Here is a 15,111-nt window from a genome sequence, read left to right on the forward strand (position 1 = left end):
GATGACTTTCAAAGTTATTTGACAATAGTTACAACGCCTTTGCACCGCTTTGTATTATCAAGGTTTAGATTGGGAATTGAAAACACCCCGAGAATCTTATAGCCTTATGATGTGCATTCCAAACAGAGCACCATGCACTTTCTAATATTTTGTGATTTTTATTCCCTTCTTAGACTCGCTTATTTAAAACCACTGCTTAGATAATATACAGTTAGAACGACCACTGCTGCTGTGAACCTACTAATTGCACTAAAAGACCACACGATCTGTTTTTATGCCACAACACTCATTTTAAATTCAATTTATCTGAGAAAATGTATCATGGTTTTTTAATGGATTTATTACCAAACCTAATGTAACTAATCAAATATGCTACGTCTGTGACATTGGTTTTACTTGTTTGCATACATATATTGGTTGCTTTTCCGGATGGTAAACATACCGAATAAAGCTTGCTGAACTGAACTGAACTGCTTGTGATACCTCTTTAAATACTGAAATATAAAATGTCGCTATCTGCCTTGAATACACAGAGAAATCATAATAGGACACATATAATTGGTCTGTTCTTTGTGCTTCTTTTTTAGGTCAGTTATGCAGCAGTGCACAATGTGCTGAGTGACAAAGCCCAGTTCCCATCCTTTCTACGCACCGTACCACCAATGAGACCTCAGTCTACGGCATTTGCACTGTTAGTGAAGCACTTTGGTTGGACTTGGATAGGAGTTTTATTACAAGATAATGACATCGCCTACATGTGGGGCAAGGATCTGAGGGAGGATTTGAAGAGTATGGGAGTCTGCGTGTCTTTCTGGGATAAAATCAATGACATGTACCCAAAGGAAAAGATGAGGAGCATCGCTGAGAGGATACGGACCTCCTCTGCGAGGGTTATCATCTGTGACTGTTCTGAGACTGAACTGAAACCTCTTCTGCAGGAGCTGAATGACTTGAACGTAACTGATAGAATGTGGATTTTCTTATGTGTAGCAATAATCCCACATTTTTTTCCCAGTTCATCTTTGAGACTGTTGAATGGTTCACTGATAATGGTGCTCCATGCCCCCGACATGCCCAAACTCAAGCCTTTCCTGGAGAGCCTTCAACCTAGCAGATTTTCTGAAGACATTTTCATCCATTGCTTCTGGGAGGCAGCCTTTGGGTGTAAGTGGTCAAACAATGCCAGCTCTTCAGGGTCAGTGCCAGTGGATGCAAAGGATGGGGAGCTGCAGTGCACTGGCACAGAGGTGCTTGAAGATGTGGAGTCAACGTTTGGTTTGTCTGATATGAGTTATACCTATCACATTTATCTGGCAGTGTATGCCCTGGCACATGCTCTGAAGGATCTTATCTTATGCACACATGGGAGAGGACCCTTCAAAAACAGCAGCTGTGCTGAGGTGGAACATCCAAAACCATGGCAGGTAGGGAAAAAAATCTATTTATTGGTGTTTTTGATATATTTCAAACTAGTACGAGCTGCATTAGAGTGCCTAAAGACCGCTCTATAAAAAATCAGCATTTATTTTGTGGGAAGAACTTTTTTAACAGAGTCTCAAAACAGTGTTAAACTGTGTAGAAATGCCAAATTCTACAATTGTGAATGCCATGGTCACATAGACATGAAGCCTCCATTCCTCATCAACGACAGTGAAAGACCTCCCTAACGCCATAAATGACCAAAGAATATCCACTTTGATATAATGGGTATTGCAGGGACACCAAGGGGAACCATCCACGCCTTGAACTACTGGAGCTTAAGTCCCAAGAATGACTAGTAAACAAACTCTCTCTTTCTTTATCCCAGAGGCAAACCCTGAATGATCCATGGCCTTGGGCGGCCTACAGTGGCTGTAACATTGCAAACGGTGCTGTGACTTGATCCCTTGGATCCTTTCTGGATTTTTACAAGGGAAGACTGTTTTTTCACCAGAAAAGCAAGGTCTTGAGTCCCTTTTTGAAATCTGCCAGTTCGGGTGGTGTTCATATGTGGGGGGAAGGGTCATTTCGGGACTTGTTGGTGAGGTAGGAGATGAAAAACCTCCACTGTGGCTTTGGAGGTTAAGAGGAATTTGAAGAAGGATGAGGGAGTCAGAGTGCCGTTGGCTGGTGGGCCGGTAGAATTTCAGGTGGTGGTTGATATAGGCTGGACCCTGCTTTTAGAGGCCTTTCTAGGTGTGGTTAAGAATCTTGAGCTGGCACCTCTTCTGGATGGGGAACAGTGGAGGTTCCCGAGTCGGGGGTGATGTGGGTCCATTTGGTGAGGATGAGGATGAGTCCAGAAGCTGCATTTTATGCGGTCTGAAGTCTTTTGATGAGTTGGGTGGTGCTACCGGCATAGAGTGAGTTTCAGTAGTCCAGCCGACCGGTAACAAGGGATTGTGTGACCCTTTTCTGTTCTGCAGTTCCTATAAAACATATACAGGATCTGCGAGTTCGGATGACATACACTGTAGGATTTGTGTCAGACTGATTCTAAACACCTCCACCGGGTATGTTGACCTATTGTATCAGTTAGCTCACAGTGCCACTATAATCTCCTCTTAGCAAGGAGATAATAGTTCTTGGCAGCCTTCGAACATGACAACCCTGATCCCTCAGGACAAAGGAAACAGTGAACTACTTTTCGGTCAGTCACTGGTGCTCACTTAGTCTCAGAGAGGTACAAAGAGTAAACAATCTGGACGTTTTTCAATAAGCATTTATTGAACAGTCGTTATTCTAGTGTAAAATAGATAATCTAAAACAGCCACTAGACAGTACTAGATATACATGATTAGAAGCACTATGAAAGTAAAAGGATGATAGAGTTCTACCATCCTTCAATAAAGATGAATATATATTAGTATATATGATACATGATAATAAATGTGCGTACTCCTATGATGCCTCCCTAACTAGATGTACCTATGTGTACCTAGCTTGTGTGTAGGTTTTAAGCCAGGAATCCCTCTAGGATAAAGGCAACCCAATTACCTGGATTGGGAGACTGTGGGACCACGTCCTGTCCTCTGGGTGGATACCCTGCAAGGGATGTTAGACCACTGTGAGCTGGAGTATCTGCACGCAGGTGCCTCAGTGTCTCTGGTCAGTGTGTCAGCTGGGAAGTCCTTTTCTCCTCTCCCTGTCTTAGCAAGATGTGATGTACATATACCCATAGGTCTCCCTAGGGGGTTGTACCTCACTGTATTACTTTGTCAGACTTAGGATCCCTGCTGTGTTTACAAGAATCCTCATGCATAATGTATGAGGCTTTTAGCAGAAAAAATACTGCGTTCTGTATGCAATGGCATATCTTGGTAAAAGGACAGTCCTTAAGAACTGTAATTTTATGGAGAATATAGATGAAGGGGTATGATGTTCCATGAGCCCATATTAGGGTACCTATGTGGAAAATAACATTTCCATATGTTGGTGTGGTCCAATAAAAGCTCCTTTAAAGCATTCAGAGGGTGTGGAAGATGGTGGAGGAAATTGCGCTGACAGGGAAATTCCTGGTGAGTTTGCTGTTCAGGATGATGCTGGGGTTGTGGGCGTTGATTTTAGGGGTAGGTGAGGGTCCGACTTTAAGGGGAAACTAGGTGTTGTCCTACAGTGAGGTTTTCTTCCCATAAATCAAAATTCCTTCTTGTCCATGTTTTATCACTATAAAAAGAGTCAACAAGGGAATTGCATGATAGTGAAATATCAAATTGTAGCCTCATGTAAACAGAAGACCTACCAGGCACTAGGACCCTGCAATCTTTCCAGAGGAAGTAGTCACCGGTTAGAATTATGGCTTTGGGCACAAACACCAGTAGAGGTGCTCTGGGGCACTGGAGGAGAAGGGTCAGTGGAAAGGTAGAAGATTATAACTGCAGATCCCTGCTCTGCTCACTTATGAGGTCTGAGGGCAGTTCAGGGTCATTAGTAGCACAGTCTCATATTAGGCCTATGCCTGATAATGAATCATTTGTTGCACCAGCTCTCAGCTTCTGCTTAGTGCACAACCTTCCTTCTTTCCCTCAACTTTGTTATTTTCCTCCTGATCCATATTCTTGGTTTTCCCAGTCCATTGCCTCTTTTGTGTCTGTTCTGTGGTGCCTTATTTCTCTAAATATAGTACTCACAGGTGGGCCAGTGCGTTGAGAGCAGCGTCCAGGAGTGCTCAGCTGGTTTCCGGGCCAGCTCATGTTTGTTAGAGGCACACCCCTGTTGAGACCAATAAGCATACTGTTTATTTACTGTCCTTTTGATGCTCTTATCTCTGGCATTATATTTACCTGTCCCTTCCTATCGGACAACAGGACAACATGAACTGATACAAACTGGGTTACTGGAGGAGGGAACAGATGAGCCACAACCTCAACTCAACATCTGCCAATGTATTTATTATTTTGTGTATTTATTTATTTACATTGGGCCCTGTTTGTGACACACGCAAGTAACTCATTGCTAAGTTCACAATTACAGGTTACTAGGGAGTGATCATTTCATAATATGAAAACACAAATTGAAAAAAATAAACAATGTTGTATGTAATCTACATGTTAATGCCACATATGATGGGTGCCAATACATAAAAACCAAGTAGAGTGATGGACACGGTGGTAGGCCATAAAGAAAAGTGTAAACTAGTACCTTAGTTACAGATTATAAATGTTGAGGCAAAATGTATACGTATTGCTATTTAAATGTCTCATATAGGAACATTGACTTGAAGGCTAATGGGAAAGGATTTTAAAACTTACAAACAGTGCAAAAAACTGATTGGATTAGCATCTGTTTAAATGAATATATCACTATGAAGACTGAAATTCAGTATTTGGGCTTTACTCCATATTTCGATTTTCCTCCATAAATTGAAGGATGTTCAATTTCCACAAAATTAATAATCAGCTCCTATATTTTCTTAAGGTTGTTGCTGCTCTCCACAGATGGATAGATTATAAGTTATGAATGAAGTGCCTTATGATTAAGGGGCATAATAATGAACAAATTGCTCAGCAAGTGTCCTTGATACGCTGTGTGATAGAGAAAGGGCAGGAATGTGCCGGATTTAAAGTAATATTCATTCTGTTATTCATTTTTCTTGGCCATAGGAGGAGTCTGCTAACCAGTGCTAAAGTGCTTGTGCTCTCTCCACTCAACATAGTAGAATTGGCTTATATCTTAGTTGTATTTTGGCATATTTATTTACTTATGAGTCAATAGTAAAGTGGAACTATGTGTGCCCACGGCGAGTAACTTAAAGGCTAATAGACAGCCTTCACTAATTATTGGCCCACCCACTTAGGTAGCCCTTAAGACTTGTCCCAGGCCTGACATTTCAGCTTGTATGCAGTCTTAAATTGTCATGTCAATTTGACAAATGAACCCTCTTGGACAAGTGTTAAACTTCCATTTTGTGACACAGAAGTCAACCATAAAGTAGGCCTGAGGTAGCCTACAGGGCAGGGTGCAAAGAAAATAAAATGTTGGCTGTTGGACCTAGGGACACCCATGTCGCATAGGGTAGCTTGGCGCTAAGTGGGAAGGCCTAACTCCAAGGAACATGTGCTAAGTTTGCGTCACACCCATCAGTAACAGAACATCCAGCCACTCAAAAATAAGGAGACTACACCAATTTTGGAAAAATATGAGCTGTTTTATAAAAATACTTTGTTAACTTATCTCTCTCTTCTGTAGTTCAACAATTTAACACACTGTACATCTTGACCTGACCACTTCAAACATATCTTGTAAAACCAGTAGAGCCCAATTCAGCAACCTCTTAGCATTTCAACCTCTTACAGGGATTTTACATAGGATACACTGTTTTAATGCTCAGAAGTGGCACCCCCTACAGCAATGGATTACACTTACAAGTCGAGGGTTCCTGGTATCAAACTTCTAAGAACCACAGGGTTACCATCTAAACTGAGGTTACCTTGTTAAGCAATCTCTGGCTATTAAGTGAGGCACGGATTAGGTGACATGTCATAAGCAACTTGAAACAGGGCGTCAATACACCACTTAAGTTGAAGAACTTCCCCCTAGCTCTGCAAAGAATTAGGTATGCATCAGAACTCCAGCGGGTGCCAGGAACTTTCTCCCGCCTCTGTTCTTTGTGCTTTCAGTCAAGGGTTAGAAGAAATGGGGGATGTCTCTCCTCTCTGGGATCCTTCTAGGAGGAAGACTTCAGACTCTCAACAGTTCCCGCTTCACTCCTTACTTGTGTCAGGCTCATGAAGACTATTTCTGAACACTGCTCCGGACCCGTGGATCAGCTCCCCTCAGTGAGCTCCTTCGTTCCCCGGCAGCAGCCTTCCTCGAGGGCCCGGCTATACTTTACACAAGCCAGCCCCGAGGAGTGGTCGCACTAGGACTGCTTCCAAAGATCGCTCCTCCCGAATCCCGCCTCAGGCCACCTTCGTTGTTTCTCTCACCGGCAGCACTACTGCGCAAGCGCGGGAGAGTAGCGGTCCCAAAACGGAGGCTGCTCCACACAACTGGCGCCGGAAGTGGCTCTCCTTTGGGCCTGCCCGATCCTAGGCCCCTCCTGACAGGGAAAGCAGTCTCCGCTTGGAGTATGCGCAGAAGCTCGCTGCCTCAGGCTCGGTCAGCCCTTCGCTCTGCTCAGCCGCGCTATCACGGCAGAGCCAACGATTCCCCTCCTGGCCCGTCCACAATGGCTTCAGGACGAATGGACCACCCACTGGAGCCCCGACTCTCCTCACCTCAGGATTCACAGGTGGGGGGGTGTAATCTCTTGCTGCACTGCTTAGCGCAGGTGAGAGGTCACAATTATACGAAGGCGGCAGATCGCACAACAGTCAAAGAGGAGGGGGGGGTTAAAGATGAAGTCTCTCGCTTTTGGGCCCCAGTCCTCTATCTTCTGCAAAGATCAAGCTAGCCCTCCATACTGGACAAGGGGAAGAGGAGGGGTATTTCTCACTTCCCTCCCCCTCAGCAGGGATCTCCTAAGTTTCACCGCTAGCCGGGGTCAGTCCCTTCACCCAACTTGAGGCAACTCCCTGTCCAGGGTCAGCAGGACGGGACTAACCAGGTCAGGTCAACAGGAATGGGGGTGGTGATCCCAGTAGGGAGGCAACCCTTGAAAAGTAGTCCACCCTATGAAGGCCCTACCCCTTCCAGACCCCCAGCCTATACTCCAGCTGTCCCTCTCTGACAAGACAAAATGGTCGCCCTACAGGTGTCCTATTTATACCCTTATCTCCCAAGGTCCAGAACAGTCCAGAAGGTTCTAGAAACTTCCTATTCTATCCTATGGGCCCAGTCCCTGAGTTGTTAGTTGTGGCAGTTAATAACCACCATTTTAGGTACCCTCTAGTTTTTAGTCAGGAAAGACAGCTAGGCCTCAAGAAAAAGGACCATGAGGGCAAGAGCACCTAACCCATAGGACAACACCGTAAAAATAATCCAGTGGACACAAAAAGTTAAAAATGGTATGAGGGGCAGAAAGGGGACAAAATAAATAATAAATAGGAGGGACTACCCAAAGGCAGACAGGTCTAACACGCGTCCCCCCCAGCTGAAAGTGGGGAGAGCTGCCCAACCCCTTGGGAGTCCTTATCACTAAGGCGGAAATACCTAGAGAGACCGTCTGCATTGACGTGGTCCTCTCCAGGCCGATGTTCCACCCTGAAGTCTATTCCTTGTAGGGAGATCGACCATCTCAACAACTTGGGATTTTCCCCATTTATTTGCATCAGCCAACGAAGGGGTCGGTGGTCAGTCTGATTCAGGAAGTGCGAGCCAAACAGGTATGGCCGCAACTTCTTCAGATCCCACACCACAGCAAAAGCTTCCCTCTCAATTGCACTCCACTCCTGTTCCCGGGGAAGCAGCCTCCTGGATAGGAAGACTACAGGCTGATCCAGACCCTCTTCATTGAGTTGCGATAACACTGCCCCAATGCCATGTTCTGATGCATCGGTCTGGACAATGAACTCCTTGGAGAAGTCTGGGGCCCTCAGGACCGGTGCTGCACACATTGCCTGCTTCAATTTTTCAAAGGCTTGCTGACAAGCCTCTGTCCAAACTACCCGTGGAGGTTGTTTTTTGGATATGAGCTCTATGAGGGGCGTTACAATAGTGGCATACCCCTTCACAAAGCGACGGTAGTAACCTGTGAGGCCCAGGAAAGCTCGGACCTCAGTCTGGGTCGTGGGGGGTTCCCTGGCCATGATTGCCACAATCTTTGCCTGGAGGGGCTGCACTGTTCCCCGACTCACCAAGTGACCTAGGTACAAAACCGACCCCTGCCCAATCTGACATTTGCTGGCCTTGATTGTCAAGCCAGCTTGTTTCAGGGCCTGGAGAACTGCTTGCAAATGTTGCAAATGGTCCTCCCAACTGCTGCTGAAGACAGCAATGTCATCCAGGTAAGCAGCGGAGAAACCCTCCATTCCGGAGAGGACCTGATTCACCAGCCACTGAAAAGTGGCAGGGGCATTCTTGAGCCCAAAGGGCATCACGCAGAACTGGAAGTGTCCCTCAGGTGTGGAGAAAGCTGACCTTTCTTTTGCTCCTTCTGTAAGGGAGATCTGCCAGTACCCTGAAGTGAGGTCAAAGGTACTCAAGTATTGGGCAGCTCCCAGCCGGTCAATCAATTCATCCGCCCTAGGGATTGGATGAGCATCAGTTTTGGTAACTGAGTTCAGCCCCCAGTAATCCACACAGAACCTCAGTTCTGGAGTGGTGCCTGGTGGAGCTGCTTTTGACACTAGAACCACCGGACTGGACCAGGGGCTACTGGAAGGTTCAATAACTCCTAGCTCCAGCATCTTGGTAACCTCACCGTGGATGCTAGCCTTCACCTTGTCTGACAGCCGGTAGGTCTTTGACTTCACTGGTGGGCTGTCTCCTGTGTCCACATCATGGGTACACAGGTGGGTCCTTCCCGGGACAAGGGAGAACAGCTTCCTTAGTGCGCCCTGATTAGTGATCTTTTGCACTTGCTAAGTGCTTTCATTGTTGCAAAATTAGTTACAACACCTGCCCTGCCCCAACTGACAATAATGAATTAGGGGCTGATTAATGGATTTAAACTTCCAGTATCTGGCGGCAGTCCTCCAGCTGTTCAGGAGTTAGGGATGGGGAGAGAATCACTCCCTTCACCGACCCATCCTTTTCCTGAGACGAAAACAAGTCTGGGAGAGGTTCACTTTCCGCTTTCTCTCCTCCATCAGTCACCATCATCAAGATGACCTCGGGCCTCTCATGGTGGGGTTTGAGGCGATTAGCATGTAGCACCCGTAGGGGCTGTCGAGGGGTCTTAGGCTCCACCAGGTATGTGGCCTTACCCTTCCTCTCTAACACCTCAAAGGGGCCTGTCCAGCGATCCTGGAGTGCACTAAGCTCTCCAGGCTCCATCACCCACACTTTCTGGCCAGGCTCCAACTCCACCGGGTGAGCGTTGTGGTCATACCACTCCTTCATTACTGCTTGGCTGGCCTCCAAGTTGTCAGAAGCTTGCTTCCACAACTTCGCCATTTGGCTCCCGAAGGCCAGCATGTAGCTCACCACATCCTGGGGGACTTTTCCCATCCATCCTTCACCAGGCTGAGAGGTCCGCGTACAGGGTGCCCATACAGAAGCTCAAAGGGGCTGAAGCCCACTCCCTTCTGTGGCACTTAAATGTAGGAAAATAACAAACATGGTAGGAGGACGTCCCATTTCCTCCGCAGGCTTTCAGGCAGACTTCTGATCATGCCCTTCAAGGTCTTGTTGAACCTTTCTACCAGTCCATTTGACTGGGGGTGATAGGGTGTGCTGAACCGGTAGGTCACTCCACACTCCTTCCACATTGCCCGCATATCGGCTGACATGAAGTTGGTGCCCCTGTCAGACACAACTTCCTTGGGGAAACCCACTCGGGTGAAGATCCCCATCAGGGCCCTAGCCACTACAGGTGCAGTGACAGTCCTCAGAGGAATTGCCTCTGGGTACCGCGTGGCGTGATCCACCAGAACCAGGATAAACCTGTGACCAGCCGTTGTTGGTGGATCCAATGGCCCCACAATGTCGATGCCCACCCTTTCAAAGGGGGTGCTAACGACAGGTAGTGGTTCCAGGGGAGCTTTCAGCTTCACCCCTGTTTTCCCACTGGCTTGGCAGGATACACATGTCCGACAGTAAGTGTCAGACGCCACTTTCATCTGAGGCCAGTAAAAGTGGGGGACAAGCCGGGCAAAGGTCTTGTCCTGACCTAAGTGTCCTGCCAAGGGTATTTCGTGAGCCAATTCTAACAGAAAGGCTCGGTATTGTTGCGGGACTACGAAGGCCCTTGATGAACAGGGTAAAGGTACGTTGGGTTCACTGTAGAGGAGTCCGTCCTCCCAGTAAATGTGGTAGTGTCTGGCAACTAAGCATGGGCGAATTTTGCGAATCTCGCGTTCGCGAATTTTGCGGATTTGCGAATTCGCAATCCGCAAAATCCGCGAATTCCCGCGAATTTGCGGATTTTTTTTTTGTGTTCGCCCGTGTTTCTGCCAGTTCGCGAGGGTTTTTACAATTTCGCAATTTGCGAACTTACCTGTCGGGTCGCAAGTTTTGCGAACTTGTTGTTTCTACGTGTCCAGCCTGTTTGGGACACTCTTCTTCATCACTGCCACTCTCTGTCACCACTGCCACTCTCTGACTACTCATGCCACCCTCTGGCCCACCCATGCCACCCTCTGTTTCATCACCACACCCTCTGGTTGTCCAGTGTACATTATTTTCGGCAAAGCAAAGCACACCTTCCCTGCCTCAAGTGACCTGAATTAATTTGGGGCTGATTAATGTGTCACAGAATATTTTTTTAGCTGGCACCTGCTTCCTTAGTGCGCCCTGATTAGTGATCTTTTGCACTTGCTAAGTGCTTTCATTGTTGCAAAATTAGTTACAACACCTGCCCTGCCCGAACTGACAATAATGAATTAGGGGCTGATTAATGGATTTTAACTTCCAGCCTGGCTCCTGCTTGTCTCCCTTAGCTGTAATTCAGGACCTTTGTGGCATATGTGTAACTATTCTGAGGTTCAGAGCAGGGTCACATAATAGTTGCAACTGGCAACTGAACTCTGGAGGGGCCCCTCAGGAAGCACTACAGGAAATGGCTACTAATGATGAGCCTGAACTTTTGAACCTGGTAAGTAGTTTCAGTTTTGCTAAGATCGTATCTCTGCAATTTAGCACTTATTCGCGGGGCGCGAAGTTGTACTGGGAAGCCGCGAACTCACGCGAACAGTGCGAGCAGTGCAAGCAGAATCCGCTGCTCGCGGATTTGCGGATTTTGCGGGAGATTCGCGAATCTCGCGGATTGCGAATTTCCCGAAAATCCGCAAAATCCGCGAGCGAAACGGATTTTCCGCCCACACCTACTGGCAATGTTCCCTGATGCCTGGGCTTCGGCCTGTCGGCTCAGTCCCTCAAGGGTAGGGAACTCCTTCTGGCCCTTACATAACTCCTCCCTAGTAGGCCCTCCCTCCACATGCCACTCAGCAGGGATGGGTAGGTCCTCCAGGGAGACTACTTCCCCCTCCACGGACTCCTGGCTCATCACCGCAGGTGGCCGATCTGCCACATGGGGCGTGGAAGCCGAAGCAGGCTTCTCCTGTCTTCGGGTCTGTCCCTCTTTGGCAGCGGGCTGTGCCATTGTTCCAGGCTCCAACCCAGGCGAACTCCCCCTCTGGGCAGTCGCAGACCTTGTGCTTACACAGGCCCAGTCAGGTGTACCCAGCATCTCCAAATGAGTCCGGTATTCCACCTCTCTCCAAGCATTGTGCTCCATGTCATTCCCCAGCAGGCAAACAACTTGCACGGCAGGGCTTACGGCAACTCGAAGTGAACCTGCAACCCCTTCCCACTCAAAGGGAACCTCGGCCACAGGGTAGTGGCCCATTCTGCCGTCAGCCATCGTGGCAGGGTGGAGTACATTGGGAATCACCTGCTCTGGAGACACCAGTTGACTCCTTACCATAGCCATACTGGCTCCTGTATCTCTCAGAGCCTCCCCTCTCTGGCCATTGATGGTGATCCATTGCCCATACTTGGTAGTATTTGAGGGCACCTGGATCTTAGGAACCATCTCCCGATCTCCCAGGGACACTAAGGTGACACCCGCCCACTCACCCCCCTTATACAAGGGCAACTCCTCCCTGAGCGATACACTAGCTACTCCCGGGGCTTTTCCTCCGGTGGGAGGAGGTGGTCTCTTTGGGCATTTGATATCTCCCTTATAATGTCCAACGCCACCACACTCGAAGCAGTGGACAACCCTTGGCTGCTGGCTCTGGCCAGGATGAGGGTTTCTGGGCTGGTTGACCTTAGGGGTGAAACTTGTTCCCTTTCCCTGGAAACTGTTTTGGGGACCTTTAGAGAACTCCCGCTTTTTATCTTCCCCCTCCTTCTTCTGAGGGGCGCCCTGTCCGGCCCTTTGGGAATCCCCTCCAGTCCCCTTTGAGGACACCCGGGTACTTGCCCAGATGTCTGCCTCCTCTGCAAGCTTCCGAGGGTTGGTCAGCTTGCTGTCCACCAGGTGTTGGCACAGCTCGGAAAAACCTTTCTCGGGTAGATGCTCTTTAAGAAAAAGGTCATATAACCCCTCAAGGTCCTTCACCTCGCTGCCCTGTACCCAGCCCTTCAATGCCTTCCTCGCATAGTCCAGGAAATCCACCCAGTTTTGGGTGCTTAACTTGTGGCTCCCCCTGAACTTTTGGCGATACTTTTCCGGGGTTAGCCCAAACTTTTTGATTAACGCTACCTTCATGGTGGGGTAGTGGGTCTGCTCCTCCTGTTCTAAGGCCAATAATGTGTCCCGACCAGTGGGAGGCATATACTTATATAATCCACCCCCGCAGTGTTTCTCCTGGATCCCATGGGCTCTTAAGGAGACCTCATAGGCAGACAGCCACTTGGCAATGTCATCCCCTTGGCTATAGCTGGTAACTATGTCTTTAGGTAGGTAGGGTCTGGACTCCCTGGTTGGTTCTCTGGTTTCGCTGCCACCATTCGGAGAAGTGGAGGGTCCTAATTGTAGAGCCTTGAGTTCTAGCTCTCTTAATTTAGGCTCATGAGCCAAGCTCTGTTCCTCCCTCTCCTGTTCTAACCTTGCTAACTCCCACTTCAACTGCCTTTTCTCCCTCCTGTCTGTTAGTTCAGCTTCGGTCAAGCTTCCTCCGGAGACACTACTGCCACTCCTTGAGTAGGTCATTGGTCCTGGAAGTAGGTTTCCCATCTCAGGACGGAACAATCCTTCTACCCCTATGACTGTGTCCCGGTCTGTCCCCTCTTCCTCCTCTTTCCCTTCTCCATGTGCTGCCACCCAAGCCCTTAAACTGGTCTGGAGTTCCCCCTTCTTAGCACCACGCTTAAAGAACACTCCCATCTTTTGACAAAAGTCCCTAAGCTGGGCTGCAGAATAAGTTTCCAGTTCTTCCAGAGCAAATTCCATTTTGCTGAAGAGCAATGTAGGGACAAGCACACCAAAAGAATCGATTCACAAGGGGCAATTTGAAGCTACCTCCACCCACCACCAGGAATGAATTTAGAAAAAGCAAAAGTAGAAATTGGGAAGTCCGCCAGGAGAAAACTCCAGGTGTAGGTCTGTGGGGTATGCTTTGTTACTTCAGAGTAGACGCAAACACAGTTCAGATCCCACCGCTAGACACCAATTATGTTGGACCTAGGGACACCCAAGTCAAATAGGGTAGCTTGGCGCTAAGTGGGAAGGCCTAACTCCAAGGAACATGTGCTAAGTTTGCGTCACACCCATCAGTAACAGAACATCCAGCCACTCAAAAATAAGGACACTACACCAATTTTGGAAAAATACGAGCTGTTTTATAAAAATACTTTGTTAACTTATCTCTCTCTTCTGTAGTTCAACAACTTAACACACTGTACATCTTGACCTGACCACTTCAAACATATCTTGTAACACCAGTAGAGCCCAATTCAGCAACCTCTTAGCATTTCAACCTCTTACAGAGATTTTACATAGGATACACTGTTTTAATGCTCAGAAGCGGCACCCCCTACAGCAATGGATTACACTTACAAGTGGAGGGTTCCTGGTATCAAACTTCTAAGAACCACAGGGTTACCATCTAAACTGAGGTTACCTTGTTAAGCAATCTCTGGCTATAAGTGAGGCACGGATTAGGTGACATGTCATAAGCAACTTGAAACAGGGCGTCAATACACCACTTAAGTTGAAGAACTTCCCCCTAGCTCTGCAAAGATTTAGGTATGCATCAGAACTCCAGCGGGTGCCAGGAACTTTCTCTCGCCTCTGTTCTTTGTGCTTTCAGTCAAGGGTTAGAAGAAATGGGGGATGTCTCTCCTCTCTGGGATCCCTCTAGGAGGAAGACTTAACCCCCAACAGTTCCCGCTTCACTCCTTACTTGTGTCAGGCTCATGAAGACTATTTCTGAACATTGCTCCAGCCCCGAGGATCAGCTCCCCTCAGTGGGCTCCTTCGTTCCCCGGCAGCAGCCTTCCTCGAGGGCCCGGCTATACTTTACACAAGCCAGCCCCGAGGAGTGGTCGCACTAGGACTGCTTCCGAAGATCGCTCCTCCCGAATCCCGCCTCAGGCCGCCTTCGTCGTTTCTCTCACCGGCAGCACTACTGCGCAGGCGCGGGAGAATAGCGGCCCCAAAACGGAGGCTGCTCCACACAACTGGCGCAGGAAGTGGGTCTCCTTTGGGCCTGCCCAATCCTAGGCCCCTCCTGACAGGGAAAGCAGTCTCCGCTTGGAGTATGCACAGAAGCGCGCTGCCTCAGGCTCGGTCAGCCCTTGGCTCTGCTCAGCCGTGCTATCACGGCAGTACCAACGATCCCCCTCCTGACCATCCACAATGGCTTCAGGATGAATGGACTACCCACCGGAGCCCCGACTCTCCTCACCTCCGGCTTCACAGGTGGGGGGGTGTAATCTCTTGCTGCACTTCTTGGCGCAGGTGAGAGGTCACAATTATACGAAGGCGGCAGATAGCACAACAGTCAAAGAGGAGGGGGATTAAAGATGAAGTCTCTCGCTTTTGGGCCCCATTCTTTTATCTTCTGCAAAGATCAAGCTAGCTCTCCATACTGGACAAGGGGAAGAGGAGGGGTATTTCTCACGTCCCTCCCCCTCAGCAGG

General features: G+C 48.3%; 1 protein-coding gene across 1 annotated transcript in view; it reads left to right on the plus strand.

Moving 5' to 3' along the window:
- The window catches only part of LOC147718192 (vomeronasal type-2 receptor 1-like), a 196,433-nt gene that overhangs the window by 75,435 nt on the left and 105,887 nt on the right, over nt 1-15,111 (plus strand). Inside the window, exon 3 of the mRNA XM_086967156.1 lies at nt 588-1,424. Coding sequence (XP_086823282.1) covers nt 588-1,424 — 837 coding nt within the window. The remainder of the gene's footprint in view (nt 1-587; nt 1,425-15,111) is intronic.

The sequence above is a fragment of the Lissotriton vulgaris genome, chromosome 4_1 (genome assembly GCF_964263255.1).
Source record: "Lissotriton vulgaris chromosome 4_1, aLisVul1.2, whole genome shotgun sequence".
Classification (NCBI taxonomy): Eukaryota; Metazoa; Chordata; class Amphibia; order Caudata; family Salamandridae; genus Lissotriton; species Lissotriton vulgaris.